This window comes from Rhinolophus sinicus, linkage group LG03 (genome assembly GCF_036562045.2).
Source record: "Rhinolophus sinicus isolate RSC01 linkage group LG03, ASM3656204v1, whole genome shotgun sequence".
In the NCBI taxonomy this organism is placed as follows: domain Eukaryota; kingdom Metazoa; phylum Chordata; class Mammalia; order Chiroptera; family Rhinolophidae; genus Rhinolophus; species Rhinolophus sinicus.
In genome coordinates this window covers 81,881,692-81,908,709 of record NC_133753.1, presented here as the reverse complement: position 1 = coordinate 81,908,709, position 27,018 = coordinate 81,881,692, and the positions used below count along the sequence as shown (strand labels likewise).

The window sequence follows — 27,018 nt, the reverse complement described above, 5'->3', positions numbered from 1 at the left end:
GGATGTCCAGGAAAGTCTTGTAAGCAGTAATCAGTTTGGAAGGGTGGGAAGTTATTTAATAGGACTTACAGAAAAAATTCACCATTTACTGAACATCTACTTTACGCCCAGCACTGTACCAAATGCTTTCATATTTATTAGCTCATTTTATTGTCACAATTTCCTGATGAGATATTATCTGTGATTTTAAAGAAGGGGAAAGTGAAATTCAGAAAGTTTAAGGAACTTTTCAGAGATTACATAGTAAAAGTGGAACTAGATTTCAAAATGCTTATATAGTTTCAAAGTCTCATCATTGAAAATATCCAGATTCTAAACTACGGTAAAAGGTCACCAAAATAAGCATGAACAAAAGATGATTAAGTAGCTTCCTGAAAAAAATCACACAGATGGCAGCAGAGGGGTGAATAAAACCTCAGCTTAATAGCACTATTACAACCATTCAACTTAGAAGTCAGATGGCCATTTCCCTCAAATCACACATCTGTTGAACAGATTTTCATAATCTCACAACAGAAGGCTTATTAAACCTCAACCCTTATAAATTAAACTGTGTATTAGCAACTGACAACTTTGTATTTACCCATGTGATGAAGAACTCTTGGATCCATCATTTTGGCCATTTGTTGATTCAATTTTGCCATCTGTGACTGGCTCACATTCTTAGACATGTCACCACCTGAAAATAAAAACGGTTTTGAGTCAATATAGAACGTAATATAATCAGGGTCATAGAAAGTTTAATGAATTGAGTCAATAAACAGAAAAAAATCACCTATAATCTTATTCTAACACAATTATTTCTATTTGTACATAGTCTTTTCTAATCTTTTATCTCAATTACATATTTTTGAGAAAGAACAAGTAAAATTCTGTATTAAGGGACTTACTTAAGGGCTAAGATTTTTCTTAATACTTTTAGTTATACCTGTGAATGAGCCATTACAAGCAAAACTGTATCCAGTGGCTATTAATAGTAAGCAATAACAATAATTTTTAATGCTTTTTCCGATATGGGAGAATGCTGAACAAAAAACTAACTGTTTATAGCTTTGGGTTAATCGGGAAAGAGACTGGATTACTGGTAAGAGAATATGAAAGAATGAGTCTGAGAGAACTTGAAAATTTGTACATATCTAAAAAGCTATTAAAAGTAGCAAAAAGCTTCAGAGACTAGAAAGACAAATAATCTAACTCCATTTATCAATGAATTTCCACACAGTCCAAATTCCACAGTAAAACAGGCAACGAACGAAAGGGATGCACGCTAGGGCAGAACTGACAAGAGTATTCCTTCAGAAGATAGCTGCTGTGCTGAAAAGACAGGAAGTAAAAGAGATAGAAGTAACAACAATGAATAAGTAGAACTGCTTCGGCAGAATTATTTATTTCATAGGCACATTAACTCTGACACTTCTCAGGAACATTTATGAAAATGAAAAACAAAGCTTCCCCTGATTCTTTGATCAGAGCTGGCTAATTGGAATGAATTAAAGAACTATAAATGAAAGATATGTTTTTTATAAAACATATGATGAAATCTGTGAATAATTAAATCTCTGTAAGATGTGAATTCTATGTTCGTTGGTGACTTGTCATAAGAGTTTGTTTCTGAGAATTTAAAACTTCTAAAAAAATATTAGGAGTTTGGTGTGGCAAGGATGTGCCCCATATCCACTGATCATTTCATTTTGGTTGTGCCTTTATTGAGTAATCAATGCTTGGATGAGATCTGACTGATGGATCTGCAGTAGTTCTATCAAGAATAGTCAGGGTCTCACTATGTTGTACACCTGAGACTAATATAATATTGTATGACAACCGCAGTTGAAAAATAAAAGAAAAATAAGAGAAAGAAAGAAAGAAAGAAAGGAAGGAAGGAAGGAAGGAAGGAAGGAAGGAAGGAAGGAAGGAAGGAAGGAAGGAAGGAAGGAAAGAAGGAAAGAAGGAAAGAAGGAAAGAAGGAAAGAAAGGGAGAGAAAGAGAGGGAGGGAGGGAGGGAAGAAGGAAGGAAGGAAGGAAGGAAGAGAGGGAGAGAAGGAGGAAGGGTGTGTGTGTGGGGAATAGTTAGGGTAATCTGGGAAAGATGTTAAACTGACATAACTTGTTTATTAATAACTATCTGAAATAGCCTGTGATATTAGAAATTATAACCAGTTTTAAACATGTCTGTCTCATTTTTTCCCTTGTCATAAAAAGTAGGACATAGCAAGCAAGGAAAATAAGAAAAGTATAAAAGACAAAAGGTGATAAGAACTTCTGTAAATACTCATTTTTTTAAGAAAGCTATTCAGTGGTACTGTTCTTCTTTGGAGCCCGCTTAATCATTATTCTTTGAAATAATAAATTCACTTTAGTAGTATTTATAATACAGAAAAAATTAAGAGATGGCTGGGACAGTTGATTAACTCTTTGGAAAAACAAACTTATCTTTTTACCTTGCACAATACATAGCAAAATAAATTCCAGATGGAACAAAAGCAAAACCTAAGGAATAAAACCAAACCAAGTAGAAGAAAATATAGCTATTATTGTATCAACATGGGGAAAACTTTTATGAGCATAAAAAAAAAATCAAAGGAAATGATAAATAGCCTTGGCTACATTAAAAATGAAATTTCTGTTCATTAAAAAATATAAATAAAAATAAAAGGCAAGAGAAAAGCTGGGGAAAATATTTGCAGACATAAACCAAGGACTTTAAAGAATTACTACAAAGCAGTAAGGGGGAAAAATGAAATAGATAAAGAAGGAACCTAAGAGGTGAGTCACAAAGGAAATTCAAACCAGTAAATGCACAGACATGTTACACTTCAGTAGTAACCTAAAAAACACACATTGAAAAAACATTTGAACATTAAATTAGAAACATTAAATTCTTACACAATTATAATATTCAGCATCAACTATGTTTCTGATCAAAGAGACAAACCCCCTAGCCTCATGGAAGATGGCATAGAAACTGATACAAGAATGAATATTGACATAGAAACAGGTGAATCAACCTACATATCCAACAAAGAAGCACTGCATTAAACAAATATACATGCTCAAATGGAATAGTAGTCAGTGGTTAAAAGTTACATTTTGAAGAATATTTGACAATATATGGAAAATAGTGACGAAGTATCAGAAGAAAACACTAGTTATTATTAAATGCTATCTGCAATAGGATCTATGGGATTATCTGAGGAGTAAAGGTAATGGGTGTTTTAAATTTTTTTCTTATACTTCCTTATATTCTCTAAATTTTCTCTGATTATATATCGTATCTTCAAAAGTCATTAAGTTTGTTTTTAAAAATAAGTGTTTATTACCTTGAATCTGAAAACAGATAAATCACAGCTCACATTATAAATCCCAGAAGTACTTAAATATAATGAGAAATTCAGCACTATATTTTCTAAGACTGGCAGTACTTCTTGGTTTTAATTTTCAGTTTCTCAACTTTCCTTTCAGAGTGTTAACTAATGATAAGCTTATTTTTCTTACCTTTGAAAAGTCCTTTGATACCGCCCATCTTTTTTACCATCTGTGCAAATTTGGTATATTGTGTCAAAAGTTCTTGAACATCTCTTGTTGACACACCTGATCCTCTTGCTACTCTTTGGATTCTTCCCGGTTGTTTACTAAAAACCTTGGCACCATCCGTACTATCAAGTTCTGCAGGCAAGGGTCAATTACTTTCACTTACATACAATTAACATACATTATCAAAGCAGTTATGTGCAAATACCTTACACACAGAAAAACAAATATCATGGTCAAACCACCATCAGATTTAACAAATGTTATCATCTGCCATGTTTGCCTGATTTTTAAAAATTAAATATGAAATATATTCAAAATAATGTTTACAATATTCATGAGCTATAAAAAATAAAAATACAAGTACTCACCCTACAGTGTAAGTAAAATAGAATATTACATTTAAAATAGAACATTCTGAAAACCCATGTCTATCCTTTCTATATCTCATATCCAACTACTCCTCAAAGCATATACCAGAGGTAAAAGGTATATTTCCAAAAAGAACAAAAGTGCTCACCTCAGCTTTAAATAACTATTAACCTTTAAATCAAATTTTCAGGCATGTAAGCAAGCAGAAGTAGGTAGTTCTACCGATAATCAACAAAACAATTGTTATATTTCCTATAATACACTAATTACTAGTATTTTAATCCTTTCTGTAACATAAAGAATGAGTTAATTCCCTCCAGTGTTTTGGTAACTCTTTGAATATGAGGTGAATTTCTTCTGGTGTTAGTTACATACATTCTCAGAAACAGGATGGCCTTTAGTCAAAATTTCTATCGTGTTTGCATTCCCTCTGCAACATCGCCCCAATAAATGGTAATCTAGCCTCGGTCTTAATATACTCAGAAGAGGTAACCCACTATCTAAAATAAGGACATCTATGCCATTCTATTATACCTGTAATTATGGAAAATCTTTTCACATATTAAAACGAAATGTTTGCCTGGCACATCTTTCTATTGTGCATAGATGTCTTTTTGCCCAGCACAAAGAATAAGGCTCTCAAAAATTTAAGAGCCATGTGTCACCTGTGAATTTTCTCAACAATTTTCTCAACAATGTGAATTTGGGTAACAAATATCCAACATCTGTTCTTCTTATAACATGGTTTAGAACCTCATTTATCATCTAGATTTCCTAAATACAACTTCTAATTTGTCTATGCTTTCTAAGCATATTGGCCAGAAGTGAACTAAAATCCAGGTGAAGTCTGATTACCAATGCAATACAAATAAAGACAAAATTGTCTCATTATAAGCCTGTAGTCCATAAAACCTCTAAATCCATTTCATAAATGCAGCTTTTAATCCACATCTTTACTATAAAATATTTAGGAAATGTGTATCATATTCCTTCCAAGCTCAAAAGGAGTGAAAGAAGATAATCTAATTAACAGTACATCATGGTAAGCAATATGATAGAGTTAAGCAAATAGCAAACAAAAGGAGACAAAATTTAAAGAGGGAAGTCAGGAAAGACTCCATGCTGGCAGTTCCTCTTTAATTGAGTAGTCCTGAAGGACAAGTATGAGTTAAGTAAAGAAAAGAAAGGAGCCAGGGCATTCTAGGAAGCAGAACATTAATTCCTAAGAACAAATTAAAAGTTTTGTGCAAAAGGAACCACACATGGATAAGAGCTGGGAGATTTAAGAAGCTGCAAAAGTAGGTAAGGATAAGGTGATAATAGAACTTGTATGCCAAGCTTAGGAGTTTGGAATTCGTCATGAAGACAATAAAGGGCCACTGAGAGATTTTGACCCTAGAAGTGTTATGTTTGAAAAGACCATTCTTGTGGCAATGAGGAAGAAAGATTAAAAAGAGGGTGAATAAAGAGAAAGGGAAATGTTAGGAGGCTACTATAGCAATCCAGGTTAAGAAATGATGAGTGTGTGAACGAATGCAGGGAATACAGAGGCAAAGAGGCAATATCTGAGAAATATTTAGCAAGTAGTATTCATACTTCTAAGGTGACGTTAAGGCTTCTGTATTCCACTTGGAAGTGGTAAAATACTGATACAAGTAGATCGTGATAAATTAAATATGTATGTACATTGTAATACCTAGAGCAACCACTAAGAAAACTATTCAGAGATATACTCAAAAACACTATAGGTACATTAAAATAATGTTCAAATAACCTACAGGCAAGTGGAAAAGAGACAGCAAAACAACAAAAATCCAAGGGAACAAACAGAATTATAAAATGGCAGAACTATATTCTAATACAGGAACAATATATCAGTTAAGAGATTATCAAAATGTAGTAAAAGAAAAAACATGCTCTTGACACGAAACTCACTTCAAATATGATATAGGTAGGTTAAAAGTAAAAGGATGGAAAAAGATACACAATGCAAAAAACTAAAAGAAAGCTATAAGGGCTGTATTAATATCAGATAAAGTAGATCAGGGACTAAGGAGGACATTAACATACTTAATGATAAAAGGGTCAATTCACCAAGAAGACATAATTCTAAATTTGTATGCACTCAACAAAAGAGCTTCAAAATACATGAAGCAAAATTGACACAACTGAAAGGAGAAAAGTTAGGCACTGTAATACCTCCATTTCCATAATCAACAGAACTACTAGACAGAAAATCAGCAAGGATACAAATCTAAGTTTATCCCAGTTTCTAGCTTGGCTGACTGAATAGATAGATGGAAGTGTCACTCACCAAGGGAGAAGCACTACATTTTGGATCTGATGTGCCTCAGAAAACTTTCAAACATGTAAATAGAGATGTCTGTCCACCATTTAGTGAGCACCTAGAGAGAAGGTGATCCAGAGTGTAGACCCTCGAGCCACAATGCCTGAGTTCAAAGCCCAGCCTATCCCCTCTCTAGCTAGTGACCTGGAGGAAATTACTCACCTTCCCTCTATCTCAGTTTCCTAATCTGTAAAAGCTAGATAATAATAGATTTTGACCCCAGAATTGTCCCGTAAGAATTATTGTGAAGATTAAGTGGGTTAATACATGTAAAGTGCTCAGGACAGTGCCTAGGACAGAGTAAATACTCTACACATGGCTGCAATTATTAATTCTACATGCAAAACTTTCTGCAGTGGTCAAGATATAGAGATAAGAAAGACACAATTTTATTTGGGTTACTATGAAAACCTAGAGCTCAGGAAAGTGGTAGAGACCACAAAACATGAATCATAGATGGAAAAGAAAAGAAAATTAAAAATCAGAAGAATGATTAGAGCAGTGTACTTCTGAGCAGGAACAATGAGTTTCAGAGCCTAATAAGTTTGTGAGCATTGCTTAGACTATCCGTCTTACACATCCCACTTCACGTTAGCATATTAGAGCTCTGAGGAGACTTACAATAAATAAGCTTAGTTTTTTCCTAACCCAGTGTTCCACCAAATTTATTTGACTACAAAACTACCCTTTTAAGAAGTTATCTCTACCAACATCATGAAGAACTAGTGTTCTTTACATGGGACTCATTTGGAGAAGCACTGTATTAGACATTTCTCTCGATGATAAAGTCAATCTAATAATCATAACCCTTTGAGTAAGAGCTTTCAAGGAGCTACAACTCTACCTAAAAAAATCTTTCAGTCTAAGTTTGTCCCCATCTTGTCCACAAGACCATAGTGATACTATCACTTTGCTGATAGTCAAACATTGTCCTCTAAGTCAAGTTACCTACCATCTTACCTTGATCATTCATACTATCCATTATTGTCATTAATTTCTTTAGCCTTGCCATTGACTCCTGTTCATTTCCTTTGCTCATAAAATCTGTGCCAAAACCTGGGATCATCCCCTAAAACAGATATATTTAAACATAAAATCAACAATGGCTTGAAATTAACTGTTCAGAATGTTCACATTTAACTATTGGCTTTAATACGGACGAGTTTTTAAACTTTCTGTTTTTACCCAAATATTAAAAATAATTAAAGCAAGCGCATCTGTTCTTAGAAATTTTAACAGAAAAACAAAAGTAATAAAAATAAAAATGTAGGATAACTAACCAAGATCTGACTGAAGGGGCCCATTTTCATGATATTTTGAAATTGTTCATACATGTCTCGCAACGTAAACTGACCTGAAATAGAACACAAATGATTCAGATATATTAGAGAATGCACATTTTATTTCATAAAACTGATCTTTTCCTTAATTATGGGTTCATCTTGAAGCACACTTCAAAATGTCCAATGAAAAAAAGTGTACTGAGCAGTTACTATGTGCAAGATTATAGGATAAACACAGTGAAGAATATACAGACACACAGATCCTATCCTAGAGTCTATCAGAGTTATAAGATAGCTTAGAGTCTATCAGCGAAAATGGAACAAATACACAAGAAAATTGAAAACAAGGCAAACTATACCCACTACGATGACTAAAATTAAAAAGCATCACAACACCAAAAGTTAAAGATGTGAGTCAAGCAGAACTCTTATGCATTGTTGGTGAGAACATAAAATGGCAGAAACACTTTAGAAGATTGTTTGGAGTTTCTTAAACAGCTTAGCTGTCCATAAACTGGAAAATAGATAGACTGTGGATGAAATACTGCTCAGCAATAAAAGGACAGGCTATACAGGTAAATATATCTACATGGATGAACATAAAAATATTATGCTGAGTGAAAGAAGCCAGACGGGGGAAAAAGGACGTATTCTAGGATTCCTGTAATATAAAGCATTTACTGGGAAAGGGAACAAGCAAACTTTCTAGAAATGCTCTGTTTCCTGATGGAGTGTGGATTATTGTACAGTTGTCAAAATTGATGGAATAATCCGAGCATTTTATTGTATGTAAATTAACTTCAATTTAAAAAATACACAGAATTAACAAGACAAGGGAGAAAGAATACTTTCTGTTTATGTCTTAAAGATATAAATGGAAAACGTATTTGGTTTTAGGCATTCTGAATTCTTTTTTTTTTTTTTTTTTTGGATAATGCTGCTTTATTTATGGATATATGCATTTAAAAATGATAAAATCCACGCATGGGACGACAATAAATTTAAAATGGTGCCTATTTTGGAGGAAGCCAGGAGGTAAATGGGAAGAGAGGAAAGGGGGTACACAGGTGATTTTAATTGTTCTGCAGTGTTTTATTCCCTCAAAAATAACTAACACAGGTTTGGGAAAATGTCAAGAACTGACTGAACTTACTGGTGAACAGGTATTTACTATTTTCTATACTGTTCTGCATGTTTGAAATATGCTGCTAAAAAATACCAGAAAACAGTCATGTGTTAGAGGGAGGAAAGACTGCAGTGGAAGATAGCAATATGTTTCAAAAATGGGGCAAGAAGCAGAATAAGTTATTGATGATGGTTGAAAGACACTGATTCTGGGTTTAGCAGTTAAACCTGATAAAGAAGATGTCACTTTTAGAAGAACAGACTGGAAGAACTGCACTACCATAATAAAAAAAATTCATACTATTTATTTTAGTATATTCTGAAATGCATTGTAAAATAAGAAAATACAGACCAACTGAAAAACATTATCATAAATGGCATCTTTATTATAGAGCAATCAAATCAGGAAGACATGTAAAAGTTAGGAGACGTTGCATAGGTAGATTGATCAGAGAAAATTCAAATTAGAGAGCAACATACCAGAATTATTAGAATATGTGTGTGTGAAATTTGTGAATTTAGAGAAAAGTATTTAGGCCACTTAGATCTTTTATGAAAATAAACATACGAAGATAAAGCAAAGAAAAGTGTAGAAGTTTTGCTTTTTTGCAAACAAAAACATGAGAAGAGACATGAAAGTAGGACAGGACTGGAGGAGTGTAAGCAAATCAGGTTCCAGTTTCCCTAAAGGCTGTACTGTGCCTACAGCCCCTGCTCAGGCATTCTGAATTTGAAGTGGCAGCACAATAAGAAACAAAAAAAGAAATGTCATAGCAGGCAGCTAGAAATGCAGAATTCAACTGTGGTAGAGAAGATTAAAGCTGAAACACATATTAGGCCATTACACAGAAGTGACGATTGAAGCTATAATGTAGGAAATCAACTGTCATGCAATACAAGTGAAGAGTTTGAAACAGAAAAGGCAGGTAACATTTTAAATACTGGGACCCAGGGAAAAAGAAAAGTCACTACATTTAGAAATCAGGAGGCTCTTGGTGGCCTCAGATAGGAGTAGAATGTTAGGAGTAGAAGCAAAATGCAGAGACATAAGGAGTGACCCAGGAGTCGGAAAATAGATTGACTAGGAATATATTACCCAGTTTCGTGTGGTAATGGAAGCAGTAGTAGGGCTAGTTAAGATAGTGGAAGGCAGGGGCAAAGAATCAGGCAATCAAGGATAGATTCATTCATTCAACAAATACTTACTAAAGAAACTGAGCTAGGTAGTGCAAACATAAAAGATGAAAAACACAGTTATGAAACCTTTCATCTTCAAGCAGGGAAGACAGACATGGAATAATTGTGATGAATAATACAACCATTACAGGGTGCAATGTAAACAAACAGCAGAGGGTTCTAAGCCTAGGAAGTAGGTAAAATGTCCCTGAAGGGCATTTCGAGAGAGACCTGAAGTTTGAGTTAGCCAGTTTGGCTGAGGGAAGAGGTGGGCAGGAGAAAGAAGAGAGGATGCCTGTCTAACAGGCAAAGAGACTAGGAACGGCAAAGGCTCAGAGGTGGCAGACAGCAGTGTCCATCTGAGAAACAGAGAAATTCAGCGTGACTGGCACATGGAATGCTAACAGTGTCAGAACATGATGTGGAAGATGTGGCAGTCATTTTAAAACGTTCTAAGGCAAGGGTAAGCTGCTGAAAAGATTTTAACAATGGGATCAGATTTGCACTTCAGAAAGACCATTTTGTTAGTGTATCAGTGAGAACACCCAAGTTTCTGACAAGCAAAAAGAGAAGATGTTATCATTCATTGATGATAACAATGGGGTGGGAGGCAGGGATGGGAAGATAAGGATACACTGAATTTGAAGTGCCTATAGAAGATCCAAAAGATGGCCTAGAATGATCCCTAAAAAACAGCAACACTGAAGAGAGAGGTAAAGACAAAGGTACCTAACTAGATGAGTGAGAAGAAGCAAAGACGCAAGAGAGTGTGTGGCCATGAAAGTTAATGAATATCATCTTTTTGAGCAAAACAGAAATGGTCAATACCAATATACTGAAAGTTTCTGATGTGCTGGATGTTTTACATACATCAGATAATTTAATCTTCACAACTCTATGAAGATACTTAGTATTATCTACTTTTTATAGATAAGGAAATTGAGGTTAATTTGGGAAAGTTATATGTTACATTTAAGAACCAGAGCTCTGAATTGCAATGATATACTCTCACATTGAGTGATCGTCATGTGGAGTGAAAAAAACGTTTTTGTGTATTTAAACTCATTTTTTAAAATTTCTTTCTATATATTTTATTATATATATATAATTTATAAGTAAACAAACAGAATAGAAGAGAGTGTTCTAACTAACTTTTAACCTGTTTTATTTCAAGGAACCCAATGAAAGCCTCAATTTTAACCTTTAGGCAATTCGTTTAAAAGAAAGAAAAGCAAAACATTCAATTCTACAATTGCTCAGTTGTCTGAGATTTAAAGTGATTTGCATGTAAATCATCTAAAAATATAAACATTTGAAGATTGACTTTTGTAATAGATTTTTCATTTCAAACAAATTAATACTAGTTTTATTAAAAAGAAGTCAAGGGAGGATATCTGAGACAAAATGCTTTTGTTACTCATATACCATGTTTCAACTTCTCTATAAGGGCTTCATTGTCGTCCAACTTCAACTCGTTGACTTTATCTATCAGTCCTTCAATGTCACCCATACCTATAAGACCCAAAAAAGTACAATTAACAACGAATAGAATACCTTACTTTACATTATACAAAATACATGCACATACATAATAAGAGATAGGCAAGTCAGTTATTTCTATTACACTTTATAGGTGAGAAAACTGAAACTAGAAAGCTTAAGTGACAAAGCAGGGACTCAAGCCCAGAGTTTAATTCCAAATTCCATGCTCTCTAACTATAACACCTGGAGACATCACAAAAGTTTTACTGCCATTACCACTGCTATTACTACAACCACATATTTTTGTACTGTGCTCTAAATCTTGTCCAAAGAACTTGCCATCTAAATGCTCATTTTACCACTCTAACCACAGGAAACAGATAACCATCATCCTTATTTTACAGATGAAGAAGATAAATCATAGAAGGAAATGATTTTTCTGAACTAGTGAGAGTGCAAGATTGAAATCCTAACCTGTCCTAAAGATCCATGCTATTTCTTGGAGATTTTTCCATACCCCCAGCACTGTACATACCAAGAAGTTTGCTGATGAAAGGCTGGGTTTTGAAAGGTTCAAAGTCATCTATATGTTCCCCTGTACCAATGAAAATAATTGGACTTTTTGTGGCAGCAACTCTGTGAAAAGAAAACATAAAAGGAAAACAAATTTCCAGCAGATTTCAAAGCTAATTAGACAAATATAGCTCAAGTTTCTTTTCACTAGTTAGAACTACATCAGAGGGACTCCAAAATTGTTTCTACTTAAACCTCTTTTATAGACCATATTAGGTCCATTATTGGAATATATTTTAAATAATCAATAAGAAAGCCACACACACACACACACACACACACACACACACACACGCCCAAGACAGGACAAGAGCATCAGTGATACTTACGCACTGAGTGCACCACCTCCTTTTGCATGGCCATCAAGTTTTGTCACTATTACTGAGGCGACATCTACTTTATCTTTAAAAGCCTTAGCCTGAGCTTCACAAGCCTGCCCAATGGAGGCATCCATCACATAAACAATGTTATCAGGTTGCTAGGAAATTTAAATAGAAAAGATACATATTTTTACTGATCTTATGCAATTTCATCATTAGAAACTATATAAAAATATTTGTTACAAATAATTCTTCAATCAATCAATTAATATGTACTGTGGGAGCACTATGTATTAGGCACCATTTAGGTCCTAAGACAAAGAGATGAACAAGAAAATCCGGGTCCTTGCGGGACTTACATTCTAGACAGAGGAGACTGATAATAAATTCAAACATTTTAATGAAAAGTCAAACATTTCAGATGTACAGTAATTAAAATGGGATGGAGAATATTAGTTTTGAGGTGTGGGAGGCTTCTTTAGGTAGGGTAGTCAGGGAAGGCCATTCTGGAGGTAACACTGGAGCCAAGGCCAGAATAAAGAGGAAAGAGTTATGCAAAGATCTGGAAGAATTCTAGGCAAAAGAATAGCAAAAGTAAATCAGAAAAAAAAAAAAAAAAAGTAGAAGAGTATACATTTTTTTTACTCTCACCAAATTGAACCAAAATGAATAAAATAGAGGTGAGGCTATTACCCTTAGCTCTGCTCTACTAGGTCAAAATAATGGCAGAGCTAAAAAGAAACTTATTAGCATTGACCATCAACCAAAGAATATTGCCACCACCCTAATGGCAAAACATGGGCTCGTAATATGTGCTACAGGATTATCTATAAACTGCTTCTTCTCCTCAAATTATTTCCATCACAATTTTAAAGACACACTAAACGATAATTAATATTTTAAAATGATTCATTGTGAAAATCTTTGAAAAGTCACTAAAGTAAATGTTTAAAGTTTTAATATTTACAGAAAGGAAATTCAATAGTTATTCAAGGTTAATTCTTAAATATTTGTTTGTTATTTTTTCTCATACATACTAATAAGATGAATATGTGAGAAAGAAAATTTTTTTTTTGATACTTGCTCATGCAAATTTCATATTTAATGTAGAGAAGATTAAGTCCTTATCAAACAGACAGCAGTGCCCGAAACACAAATAAATTATTTGGAGTCGGTCTTACAGGCAAAGAATAATTTATATAGATCATAAACTTAATCAGGTTTTATAATTAAATCAGCCAAAGTATCATGTAAAATTGAAAGCTACTTACTATAGCATTAGCAACTTGAAGCATTTCTTCAAACAAAGAGTCTTCTTGCTTATGACGACCACTTGTATCAACAATAATAATTTCAAAATTTTCATTCTTGAATTTCTCTACACCTTCCGAGGCAATGATAACAGGATCCATTTCTGTATAGCTATTTAACATGGACAAATGATTTAACCACCACCACCACAACAGCAAAACTTTCAAATACTAATAATTTGGACATTGTTAATATACCTTTTATCTATTCTGGAAAAGTCATAATGATCTCAATTTCAATTTAGAAGACTAAAATCTAGTAAGTATTAAATATAGCAATTTACTTCCAGATCAGCACAAAGCAGTTATCCAGTTTTCCAATTCCAAAATCCTGTATGATTCTGCTGCACATCTTTTCTGAATGAGTTGTTTCCCTCAATATTTTTTATATTTTTAATACAGTAATTGAACAATGCTACCAGTGTTTTGCACATGCTTTTTTCCTATTTAACACACGATAGCAAGCATTTCATAAAACAATTAAATAGTCTTATAAGACATGACTTTTAGGCTATACAGCACTCCATCAGATGGCTATGCTATTATTTATTAAATAAATGCCCTATTGTTGGCCATTTAAGGTTTTTCTATCTTCTTGGTATTAAAAATATAGCCAATATGAAATATACATAATGTTGTTTCTTTGAAATTGTTATGACACACTCCTACAAGTTGAATTTGGATCAAATGGTCTGAATCACTTAGACTTGAAAATCAGAAAATGAGATCATATTTTAATTTGTATTCTTTTGATTAGTGGCAACTTTTTATACAGATCAATACTGTCAAAAGGAAAAGATATATGATGTGTAAAAAAAAAAATTTTCCCCCTAAATTAACAATAAAAATCAGGTAGAAGAACAGTTAATAAGAATGGGTGGTGAACAAACAATGTGATATATAGATGATGTACTGCAGAATTGTACACATGAAACCTATGTAACTCAATAAACTTTAATTAAAAACAAACAAAAAAATATGTGTGAGATTTAAATGAAGAAAACTACTATACTTAAGGACATAAAATCTTTTAACAAAAAATACATAGCAGCTTCCTAAATGGAACTATACAAATATAGTAAAGATGTCAGTTCAGTTTTCTCCTAAATTAATTGATTTCAATGTAGTTCCATTCAAAACCTTAGGGAGATTTTTCTGTTTGGAACTTAATAAAGAATTCTAAAATTTATCCAGGGAAATAAGCTGATGAGAATAGGCAAGAAAATGTTGAAAAAGAAGATACAGATTAGTATTTCAGATATTTTAAAATACATATTTTAAGATACAATTAAAATTTATAAATGTGCAAGAAATATGACCAAAAATATTCATAAGAGAAGTGATTAATTATATACATGCATACAATGAAACACAATGATGTAATAAAAAAGAATAACCTTAAACAGTATATTGTCTATTACAGAATTATTAAGGTCCCATTTTTTATAATTGTTTTAATGAAGCATAACATATATAAAAAAGTTGCACAAATGATAAACTCAGTGAATTTTCACAAGGCAAACATATTCACATCAAGAATCAATGTAGCCAGCACCGCACTTCCTCCCAAGAGTAATCAATATCTTGTCATAAGACCCTATTTTTAATCAACTATAGTGTATACTCATATATAATAAAATGCACCATTTTAAATGTCTATTTTGATGAGTTTGACAAATTTACACAACCCATGTAACCACTACTACAGCAATCAAGGTAAAAAGCACTGGAAGATTCCATTCAATTTAAAATTTATCTATCTATCTATCTATCTATCTATCTATCTATCTATCTATCTATCTATCTATATGTGTTCACTTGTATAGCCATTGAAAAAGCACAGATGGACACGTTAAAAACTGGTAACTGGGAAGTGAAACTTAGTGCTTTCACTTCTTTTATTTAAAAATTTTAATGGAGATAGTGTGTGTTTTTTAAAAAGACAAGACAAATAACATAACAAACAGTTCTGTATCTACTGCCCCACAAATGCTGTATGTAAATTTAACACTGCAGATATAGTTCAAGTCCTTCCCCAGTCCCATTCCCTTCAGCCCTCCCCGAGGAAACAATGCTCTCTAATACTTTAGTCCATAGTATGTGGTATGATTTTTAACTTTACACGAATAAAGGAGAGATTATTTAATAAATGGTATTGAGACTACTGGTTAAAAATTAATGCTCTGCCTTTGGCCAAGTAATTATCAGCTACATTATATCATTTGCAAATTGTGAACCCTAAAGATGAAACTGTTTATTATCCCGATTTTTTAAATCTATATTAGAAACAGTTCTTATCCTAAAAATAAAATTCCTAATATTATTCTTTTATTTGCCTGTTAGAAATTATCATAAAAAATAACTAAACGAAAAAAATTTTAAATAGAAACATGTCAGAGCCAAAGTTCACCAGCTTTTTTGGCCAGCCAAAAGGTAGAAGGTAACGACTAACAAAAATAGTTATCACCATTTAATTACCTCAGATTTTAGCTTCTTTAAACTTTCTTCCTAAGGGTATAATAAACCATTTACCTTAATAATGTTAAGAAAAATGCTATTCCCTCAAACAAGTCCTTCTAAATTCAATCTAGACTCATTTCTTTTAATTAATCATTCTAACACATACAAGCTATCTAACTCAAAACTAATGTATTAAATGAAGGATAGCGATGATCAGAATCTCTACCTGAGATAAGGCATTTTAGGACGATCAAACTTTTTAAATTATGTACTAAAGAAAAAGACAATATGGAATTCACCACTGTGTGTTTAATCGAGGAATGCTTCAGATAGGTCTCAAAAGAAACAATGGGAATAGAGAAGAAGAATGTCAGAAAGCATGTAAGGCAGAATGGTAAGTACAGGCAGAATTAAAAACTACACAATGTCCACTCTGATTTATCAGGCTGAATCAGAAGAGTCATGTATGACAATAAAAGATAAAATTTATTAATTACACCCCCACGTTATTCCAGAAAGGATTTAAGCTTATGAGTATATATTGAAATGTGACCAGACAGCATAAAATAAAGACAGACAAGATGAAGCACATGAGAATCAAAATAGAAAACAGAAACCCACCTTCCATAGAATGGAATTCTTGCTTTAGTAGCATTCTGTTTTAACTGGTCAAAAGCCCCTACGAGATAAAAGAGTTAATGAGTTCTCAAACTTGAAAATAAAAATTACAGAAAACAGTTTTCAAATTTCAACACATTACCTGCTCTGAATGTGTCTGCACATATCAAACAGGTCTTCCAACCTTTCCTCTGGTAATAATATGCTAACTGGGAAAGGAAGATTAAAAAAATAATATCAATGAATACAAATTATTATATATAACTTTTTCTGTTTAACCTTGTTATTTACTTAAGGAGTACAGTAAAACTCATATTCTCCTAAAAATATTACTAAATTTTTGAGTATAGCAAATTTCCTAAAGAATTTAAATTCTAACTGTCAGACAGACACATTCAAAGGATATAAAATAATCAAGCAACAAATGACCATAGTAAAAAATGTTTATTATCAATGTTAATTAAGTAAAAACAAACAATAACATAAGACTCTAATAAATAAACCTTTGGTTTTTTCCTAAACCATAACATAGTTGAGGCTTGTGAAACAAAATGTGGTAACAAAGTTGAAATGCCCAATTCTGGAGAAAGGGTGGTATAATGAATTAAAAATTAGCATAAGGATGCAAAATGAATATCTATGTTATGCTGGGAGAGACACTGTGAATAGGGAGTCTTGAGCCATAGAAGGTAAGGTAAGCTTTCTATATTTTTTTCTCAAAAAAAATCACTCACCTCCTTAAAGGATAGAAACAGTCTTTTTGGTAAAAGAAATAGCACAGTTATATAGAAGTCTACCATTGTCACAAAAAACAATCACAAGAGAGACTATAGGATTCCTTCTTCTTATCCTATAAAAAGCTACTACAAATACATAATAAATACATCAAGTAACACAAAACTGTAAAGCAACAATACTGTAAAGCCTGGCTTTAACATAAAACTTGATTTATACAAACCTATCTTCCCCATGACTTTATTTTAAAATTAAGTGTACTTTACCTTTGAACATGTTGTTGTTTTACCACTCCCTTGCAATCCAACAAACATGATCACGTTCTGTTTTCCTTTAGTGGGTGTCCATGCTTTAACTCCAGGGTCTACAAGCTACATTCCAAAAATAAAATCAGGTTAACGTGCTTACATTCAAAACACCTCTCCCCAAAACTTTTAAATTGTAAAAATAATTTAAGGACATGTGGTATAAAAGGCAACCATAATTCTACCATTCTAATGCAACTCCCTTTGTACACACATAGTGAAATTTAAGAACTTAAAATAATGCGTTGTGAAGTCATAAGCAAGCCTATACTTCCAAACGAATTCACAATAAGGATCTCAAAACATTTTTTAGAACAAACCAGAGTGTGAATAAAATGTGAGACCAAAGGCAACAATAATGAAAACAGCATGGTATTGGCAGAAAAACAGACACATAGACCAATGGAATAGAATTGAGAACCCAGAAATAAAACCACATAAATACGGACAGATAATTTTTGACAAAGAAGCTAAAAACACACAATGGAGGAAAGACAGCCTCTTCAATAAATGGTGCTGGGAGAATTGGAAAGCCACGGGCAAAAGAATGAAACTAGACCGCTACCTATCACAATGTACCAAAATTAATTCAAAATGGATCAAACACCTAAACATAAGACCTGAAACGATAAACTGCATAGAGAAAGCAAAGGTACTAAATTTATGGACCTTGGGTTCAGAGAGAATTTTATGAATTTGACCTCAAAGGCAAGGGAAGTAAAAGCTAAAATTAACGAGTGGGACTGTATCAAACTAAAAAGCTTCTGCACAGCAAAAGAAACCATTGACAAAATAAAGAGGCAACCAACTGAACGGGAGATTTTTGCAAACAACGCCTCCAACAAGGGGCTACTATCCAAAATATACAAGGAACTCATACAACTCAACAACAACAATATAAACAATCCAGTTAAAAAATGCACAGAGGACTTGAAGAGGCATTTCTCCAAAGAGGACATACAAATGGCCAATAGACATATGAAAAAATGCTCAACATCACTAATCATCAGAGAAATGCAAATAAAAACCACAATGAGATACCACCTCACCCCAGTTAGAATGGCTATCATCTACAAGACAAATAGTAACAAGTGTTGGAGAGGCTGTGGAGAAAAAGGAACCCTCATACATGTTGGTGGGAATGAGATTGGTGCAGCTGCTATGGAAGGCAGTGTGGATGGAGGTTCCTCAAATTAAGAACAGAATTACCATATGACCCAGCAATCCCTCTCCTGGGTATCTACCCAAAAATATCTGAAAAAATTTATCCATAAAGATGTGTGCTCCAATGTTCACTAGAGCTTTATTTACAGTGGCCAAGACATAGAAACAACCAAAGTGTCCTAGTGTCCTTCAATAGATGAATGGATAAAGAAGTTGTGGTATATATACAAATGGAATACTATTCATACATAAGAAAAGATGAAATAGTACTATTTGCGACAACATGTATGGATCTTGAGGTTATAATACTAAGCAAAATAAGTCAGACAAAAAAGTAGAGAACCACATGATTTCACTGATATGTGGTATATAAAATTGAAAACAACACAAGAACAAGACAAACAAATGAAGAAAAAAAACTTATACACACAGACAATAGTTTAGTGGTTACCAGAGGGTAAGGGGGAAGAGGGGTGGTAGATGAGGGTAAAGGGGATCAAATATATGGTGATGGAGAGAGAACTGACTCTGGGTGGTGAACACACAATGTGATATACAGATGATGTATTACAGAATTGTACACCTGAAATCTATGTAACTTTACTAATAATTGTCACCCCAATAAACTTTAATTAAAAAAAAAAATGTGAGACCAAGTTTGAGCCAAAGGAGCAATCTACAACTGTGCTGCAGAAACATAAAAATATATGTACAGGACAAATGTGAGTTTTTAAATTTCTAGTAGTGACATTAAAAAAGCAAAAACTATTGATATTAATTTCAATAGTTTAACCTGATACATCCAAAATATTAACATTTCATCATGTAGTCTACATTTAAAAATTAGTAAGATATTTTATATTCCCTTTCTCCATACTAGGTCTTCAAATTTGGCATGTATTTCATACTTAAAGCACATCTCAGTTCAGAGTAGCCACATTACAAGTGTTCAATAACCACATGTACCTAGTTGTTGCAATATTGACTGAGACAGCACATATCTTTATGTTCAATTTAACAAACATTTATTTTTGAACAAAATTAAATGTGATAGACTTTCCAGGTCAGTCAAATGTCAAATTCTCCGAAGCCAAAGGTGTACTGTTCTATAAAGTTATTATATTTAGAGGGCTAGAAAAAAATAATCATCAATTTTAAAATGACAGTGGAAAATTAAGGTTCACATATGGACCCTCCCCAAACTTAGATATAAGCAATGAGGAATTTTTAAAGTTCATTTTAAAAAGTAATTTATTTGCAAGTCAGTTGTTTGGAGCTTGAAACATGTATCTCCATATGATAATAAAGCCATAATAATAGCTAATATCCTAGACCAGAGGTTGGCAAACTATGTGTATATAAAAGCTGTAATGGAATGTAGCTCCACGCATTCATTTACAGCTTTTGTGCTACAACAGCAGAGCTGAGTAGCTGTGACAGACCAACCATATGGCCCACAAAGCGTAATCTAGCATGGGCTAAAGGATACACAAAAGTCACATAATCTATATTATACTTGAATTTAGAGGAAAGCCATGGGGTAGAGAAGGGAGGAAAAGAAAACACGTTTTGTTCATCTCTTTCCCAGGCCTAGCCTTAAGCAAACTTCTGAAATGGGCAAAATCTATCTTAAACATACATCCACTCCCCTTCCTCCTAGATCCTTTCAGAACACTGATGCTACCCTCCATTCTCCTCCATTCTCTATATTTCATGACAGAAACACTGTTCTCTATGAACCTACTATTTGGAACATATACGTTTTAGTGAATAATTATTTTATAAATCTATCTTCTCTCCCAACTGCACCCTACAACAGCAATACTGAACTTTTTAGTCACAGGACTCCTTTATAAACATGGTAGTTTGTAAAGGTTAGCTGAAATGTGAAATCAGAAGCCATGTAAACTTTCACACTCTTATTACATTAAAATCTGTTACTGTATCTTGAGCTTTGAATGGATTTTATACTGGTGCATGATTTTATAACATCATACATTAGTCATTTTTAAAATATTGGTTCACATTTCAGTATACAACATCAAATAATTTTGTTTACTAATAGCAACACTCATCTCAGCAGAAAACTAAGTATTGGGACGCTGTCAGTGGTGGAGATGTAAGTTTCTAGTTTTCACTTGAAAGCTCGAGTTTTATCACTGGCAACAATATTGTTAGTTATTTGCTTTAAAGTGACAGGCTCACTCTATCTACTTTGCAACAAATATCTGCCAAATGTCCAAGTATGAATAACCACATATTACAATATTTGTCTGTTTTTCATTCACATAAAAATGGTGTTCTATGAAAGAAGTGTATAGCTTAGCTTGCAAACAATCACACACATACTTTCCTCAAGACAACCATCAAATTTCAGTATGCAGCAAAAGTGCTTTCTGCATATTTCCCATTTCATTACATAATATCTTATAAAACCATGTATATACTCCAGTGTCAAGATTTAATACAACTAAGAATTTCTACTGCTACCTCAAGGACATTCTTAAATGAAACTGGCACGCATGCATGCACATAATATGTATGTTATGTATGAATATATTTATTTATATTTATTTACTTATATCTATTTATTTATTTATTTTACTGCAGCTGTGTGCTGGTGAAGAGTACAATGACTACTACAATAGTATGTCTGATACCACTACCTCAATTTATGCTAGGCAGTTTTACCCACAATTGCTTTTGCACCATCAGTGCAAACATCAACACAGTAAAAAAGGAAAAAGGCAAATATTATTATTATAAGGACCAGTCTTAATCATGTGTTTTCAGCAGCACTTGGCATATTGCCTACAATAAGGCAGGTATTCAATAAATGCTTCTTAATGAAGCAGTTGATGCTCCAGAATTGCCTATAATGCCAACCTCTAAAAACAACCATTTTCACTGCCCCTGTGCTGACCTCAAGTGCTAGATGAAAAGCAATCTGGAAATAATGAGAGGAGTAGTCCTCTACAAGGAGTTTGGAGGCAAGACCTGGGCTGGCCACTAACTAGCTGTCTCACTTTTTTCAACCGCAAACTGAGAAGTTATGACTAGATAAATTCTGTGACCCTTTTCAGGTCTGAATTTTTTTTTTTGTTAATTACTCTACAGGACTAAACTGAAATGACATAACCATGTGAGATACTAGACTTTTTCAAAGTACCAATCAACATTGCTGGCACCAATGGAGTGAATGAAACTATTCACATAACATAGAGAAAAATACTAGGAGACCACTAACTGGTATCTGTTGCTCTAAAACAACAACAAAACCCCTTTTTTTTAGTTCCTTCCTTTTTTTTCCCTACCACTGGACCCAGACATTTTTTTTTAAAGCTCTAAGATTTTCATCATAATTTTCATGACAGCAGCAGCAATATTGGTTCTAAGGTGAGACAGGGCAAGAGGGTACATTTACTACTTGCAAAACAAAATTTCACTAATTCAAAATTGTTCATACTCTAGGCAAGACAGGGATATTTGATCTTTTCAAAGGGAATTCTGTACACAATGAACACTTTCCCAAAGTGACTTTCTGCACAAAAGTAGGAAGTTCAATAGGCAAAACTTGATAATTAACTTTTCAGAACTTGGCTTGGCCTTTTTGGTAGGATTACTCTGAGCCTTCAGAGCTGTACCCAGAATTTTGTATTCAGAAAAGTCTACATGCCACTTTAGGAAAGTTAATAATCCTTCAATTAATATTTTAAAATATTTCAATATTCTATAAAACCATAAAAGTATACTGAAATAGTATTCCTGTTTGTAGTGCTAATGTATTTTTATACATTGAGTTTATAGAGAATCATAGCATAATCTTGCTATACTTTTACCTTCACAAGTTCTTTAAATACAGCATGCTGAATCATTTTTCTTTTGTTAAGACCAGATGCCATCTCTTCAAGATCAATAGCAGACCTTCATGATGACAGTATTTGGGGGAAGGAGGGAGAAAAGCCAGTTAAGACACTCTAAAAAAGAAGTTTCTGCCCCAAAGAATATAGTAATAGTCAATCATTCATGTTACTAGTCTTCTAATTAACATGCATATAATTACTACAGATTCAAAAGTCTATACCATAAAGAATTTACCATGAAACATGAGATGCAAGGCTTTGGTTAGTTTTTCAAGGCTATTTTTGAAAAGTCTAAATATTAATTTGTCCTCATATTACTACAAAGCATTAATTTTATTTATTTTTCTTGCAGCATAGATACTTTATATATCTTGATACCTAGCAGAACATAGAACTACTTTCTATAGTTCTAAATGCTTAAATGCTAGTAGTTCTACATTTATTATGCAGTCTAATAATATGAAAAGGAGGGATGTCCTGGGCGTGACAAGAGCTAGGATTCAAGCAGTTAATTGACGTGCCCATATTATTCCATGTGCCCTGCCCCAGTCAGTGCCTCTCCCAATGAACACAATAACTGAGACCACCCACATTTCGCCTTCATTTAAATATGGACAGAGAAACCAAAAGGGGAACAAAAAAGAATACAATTCTCCAATAATGAAGGAGGCTGATTAATGCCATCTTAAACCTGAAAAGGATCAAACGGCACCACTTCTCTATGAAGAATCTGAATTATTAAAAGGCTTTTATATTAAAATACTATATACAGTACATGACTGAATCCATCCAAATATAGTAAAATGGAAAGAAATCCATAATTAAATGAAAGCCACATGCAGTTTATTCTTTGAACCATCATCATTATGAAAACACACTCTATACAGTCTTCCAACATATGAGTTCTATTCTTTTCCAGTGCTGTACATAAGAAATGTTTCATCATATAGCAGACTTTTCTAGTTAGCTCCTCATCGCAGTAAACTAAATTTAGTTTTTGCCTGTTTTTTTATGTGATTAATTTAACTTACTTTACATTTTCTCTTAGTTGCTTCACCAGTTTAATATTAACATCTGCTTCCAATAATGCTGTACATACTTCTTTTAGCATAGCATTTAATACCTGCAAATAAATGAATAAAAATTCAAATCACTCAGTGTAACATTTCAATTATATAAAAACAATGGTTGATCAGTCATCATACTACCACAGTTTAATAAAAACAATACTACACTATTGGGGGAACAAGAAGTTTTTCAGTCAGCCTTAGGGAGATCACATTATTAAATGTCTAGTCATTTTGTCAAAATAAGACATCCGATTTAGTTTTATTCAACTAAGTATTAATTACCACAATTTTATTCCTATATTAAAGTAATAATAGTAAAGACAACATACAAGCCAAAGAAAGTTACTACCCAATAGATGTTGCCAATGAGGTTTTCTATGTCATTGAACACTTCCTGTTGCTGATACACAGCACTTTATATTCACAATATGTGCATAATTGGACTACGATGAAGGAAAATGTAACAAAAGAAAATGACCCAGTTTGACCTAAAAACGCTTACTATTTCCACTCAGAGCGGAGGAACAAAGTGAAAAGGAAACTATCTCCACTACTAACTCATTTTCATCACATATTTGTTGAGTGGCAAGGCATTGTGGTTAAAAGATTATAAACTACAAAGCCTTAAGAAGATGACACTTTTGCTGCTCATGTAAATACGTGTGTACATACAAGAAAGTAAGCTCCACGAGGACAGGAATTTTAGTCTGTATTGTTCACTGCTACATCCGATGCCAGCAAAAATGTCAGCAAAAATGCAGGCCCTCAAATATTTCTTGAATGAATTCTCATCTTCAACTCACTTTATACAGCCTACAGAGGATCATCAGATTTCTCTATCCCTCAAAAAGGATCTGATAAAAATGGAGCTGATGTTTCATTAGAGGGATTTTTCCTTGCTAATTCCCTAGCAGCACAGTACCAAGAATGGAGAAGCTGCCAATTCAAGCAACAGCTGTTATTCTACTTTCCACCAAGCTCTTCTCCCTGGTTTCTTTTTTCTCTACTGTAAACAAACAGCATAAGAGTTACACAACAAGAAAAACTGTTGGGAAAGCTGTTTTATTTATTCTGAGTTCCAAAGACTAAACAATGGTTTAAGTTAAGACTTGTTATTTAATAACAATTATCAGAAAAAGCCCTGCATGAGGAAATAGGAAAAAGATTCTAATTCTGGTTCTTTCAATAAATAAACATGTGAAACTGACTTTTTGTTGCTAGTAAATGAAAGGCTGAACTAGCCGAGCTCAAAGATGGTCCCAAAATTACTTAATTCCATTAGCTTATTAAAGTGTTGATATCAAACTCTATGTCAGAATTTGTTTTTCAAACCTCTGAGTAAGAAAGTACTTTTTAGCTATTATTTCATTTGACCTTTGAAACCACCTTGCAAGGTAAATGCTATTTTCTCATTTTATAAATTAAGGAAGCTGACTTGGCCAAGTTTATAACACAGCTACTAAGTGGGATGCTAAGCAAGGTCCTCTAAAACCAAATGGCAGCACTTTTCCATCGGAACCACAAAATATAAAGTATACTTGTGGGCTACAATCATCTCTTTTCAATTGACAAACCAGTAAGATACAATGTGTAGGAAAAAAATGGGTGATAGCAGTATCTTAAACTGAAAAAATAAAGCCAGGAAGATTATTTCAGATACCATATAGGGAGTCAGTTTACAAAATCTCCAAAAAACTGAATCAGGATTTCAGAGAAAATGAATCAAAATAGCCAAGATGAAAATACTAGCCTTTTATAAGTATGCTAAATAAAAGTCGAGGAGAAAAGGTCAGGTACGCATATGCCTAGCCAAGAGAAGCAGGATACTGAAATTTTAGGCCTAGGTCAAGAGGAAAAGCAAATTTCCAGATCTAAGCCATTTTCAAAATATAAAACATATGTCATTTGTACATGTAAGTTAAGTTTTTGTTGTAATTCTTTATAGAAAGTTGAAATTGATAAGATAGCCAACTTCTCAATAAAAAACACTATCTAGTTTAGTTTTAGGTTTTTATCTACAGGTAGTAAGTCTACATCAAAATAAATATAAACATAGAGATTACTCCCCAATGCTAGTGATGATGTGCAATCATACATATTTCATGTATTTTACATACCTCTTCATTGATAATGGTGGCATTGCTCAATGAGCGTAACGCTGATGTTATTTTTCTTCCAAGGTCTGCTAGTACCATCTTGAAGGCTTTAAGATGTGATTACAAGAAAATCTAGGAAGGAAAAAAATTTAACTAAAAACATTTGAAAACAATCAACACCACTTCCCATAACTGTAGACTTCTAAAGAAGAGTATTTAGCTATCACAACTTCAGCTTCTATAGCCTCAACTTACAGCTTCAATATAGTCAGTTCCAAAAGTTAAAGTCACAACTTGATGCCTTATGTCTGAATACCTAATTGGAATATACTAGATGAATCAGTAAATTTAACGAGTATGATAGTATGTTTTGAGGAAATGATGACATGATCTTAAATTAAATCTGTTGTCATTTTGGACACACTCGTGAATGTGAATAACTGACTGATATATCATGTACATTTTTATTTTCTTTTCCTATTTTTAGGTTCTTAAATAATTTTATTTTAAGAAAATACATAGCCAGGAATCACTTTATGTCTAATGTGGAAGAATTATCCAAGATGTAATTGCATCAAGATAAATTGAGCTTTCTTATGGTTTAGATACAACAGATCTTGGAAAAGCTAAATAAACTTACTGAACTATTGAATCGTTTACACTAATTTTCACAATTACCAATTGTTTTTATGGCTTATATGCTCACTGAACAATTCTTTCAACACCATTTAAAATGACTGAAAGACAAAGGTCTCCAATATTTATGAAATAAGTAAATGTATATTAATTAGAATTAGAATACTTACTTTCTTCAAGAAAAAAATGTTAATGGCTTAAACATTAATTGTCTATGCATCAGAGTCCTGAAAATTAACTCACTTGGAATTTTTGTTTCAATTTTGCTATCAAATATCATACTACTTAGAAACCATTCACCAGTCTTAAACCTTAAACTCACATCCCACATCTTTATAATCTCGAGTTGAACGCTGACCACCTTAACACTGGGTAGCAGTTTCCCTGAAGCTACTGATGAAAAAGGGGGTATCATTTCACAAGCTCTAACCTTGACTGAACAAGGATACAAATCAATCCCATTCCACTTAACATTCATTGTGATTTGCAACAATAAGACAACACCTTTTTGAAAAGATCATGAAAAAATCAACTAGAAATACTCTAAAAGTTATA

The 27,018-nt window shown here is 33.1% G+C and overlaps 1 protein-coding gene across 3 annotated transcripts in view; it reads right to left on the bottom strand.

Moving 5' to 3' along the window:
* LOC109457487 (signal recognition particle subunit SRP54) overlaps positions 1-27,018 on the bottom strand; it is a 69,197-nt gene that overhangs the window by 26,405 nt on the left and 15,774 nt on the right. For all 3 annotated transcript variants that reach the window (XM_019750441.2, XM_074328140.1, XM_074328141.1), the window contains 14 exons: positions 25,849-25,959; positions 23,693-23,784; positions 22,638-22,722; positions 17,596-17,700; positions 16,737-16,803; positions 16,598-16,655; positions 13,478-13,628; positions 12,216-12,364; positions 11,849-11,949; positions 11,257-11,343; positions 7,528-7,601; positions 7,208-7,316; positions 3,493-3,663; positions 584-679 (listed from right to left, as the gene is read on the bottom strand). In XM_019750441.2, the coding sequence (XP_019606000.1) occupies positions 584-679; positions 3,493-3,663; positions 7,208-7,316; positions 7,528-7,601; positions 11,257-11,343; positions 11,849-11,949; positions 12,216-12,364; positions 13,478-13,628; positions 16,598-16,655; positions 16,737-16,803; positions 17,596-17,700; positions 22,638-22,722; positions 23,693-23,784; positions 25,849-25,926 (1,423 nt within the window). In that variant the 5' untranslated portion in view covers positions 25,927-25,959. The remainder of the gene's footprint in view (positions 1-583; positions 680-3,492; positions 3,664-7,207; positions 7,317-7,527; positions 7,602-11,256; positions 11,344-11,848; positions 11,950-12,215; positions 12,365-13,477; positions 13,629-16,597; positions 16,656-16,736; positions 16,804-17,595; positions 17,701-22,637; positions 22,723-23,692; positions 23,785-25,848; positions 25,960-27,018) is intronic.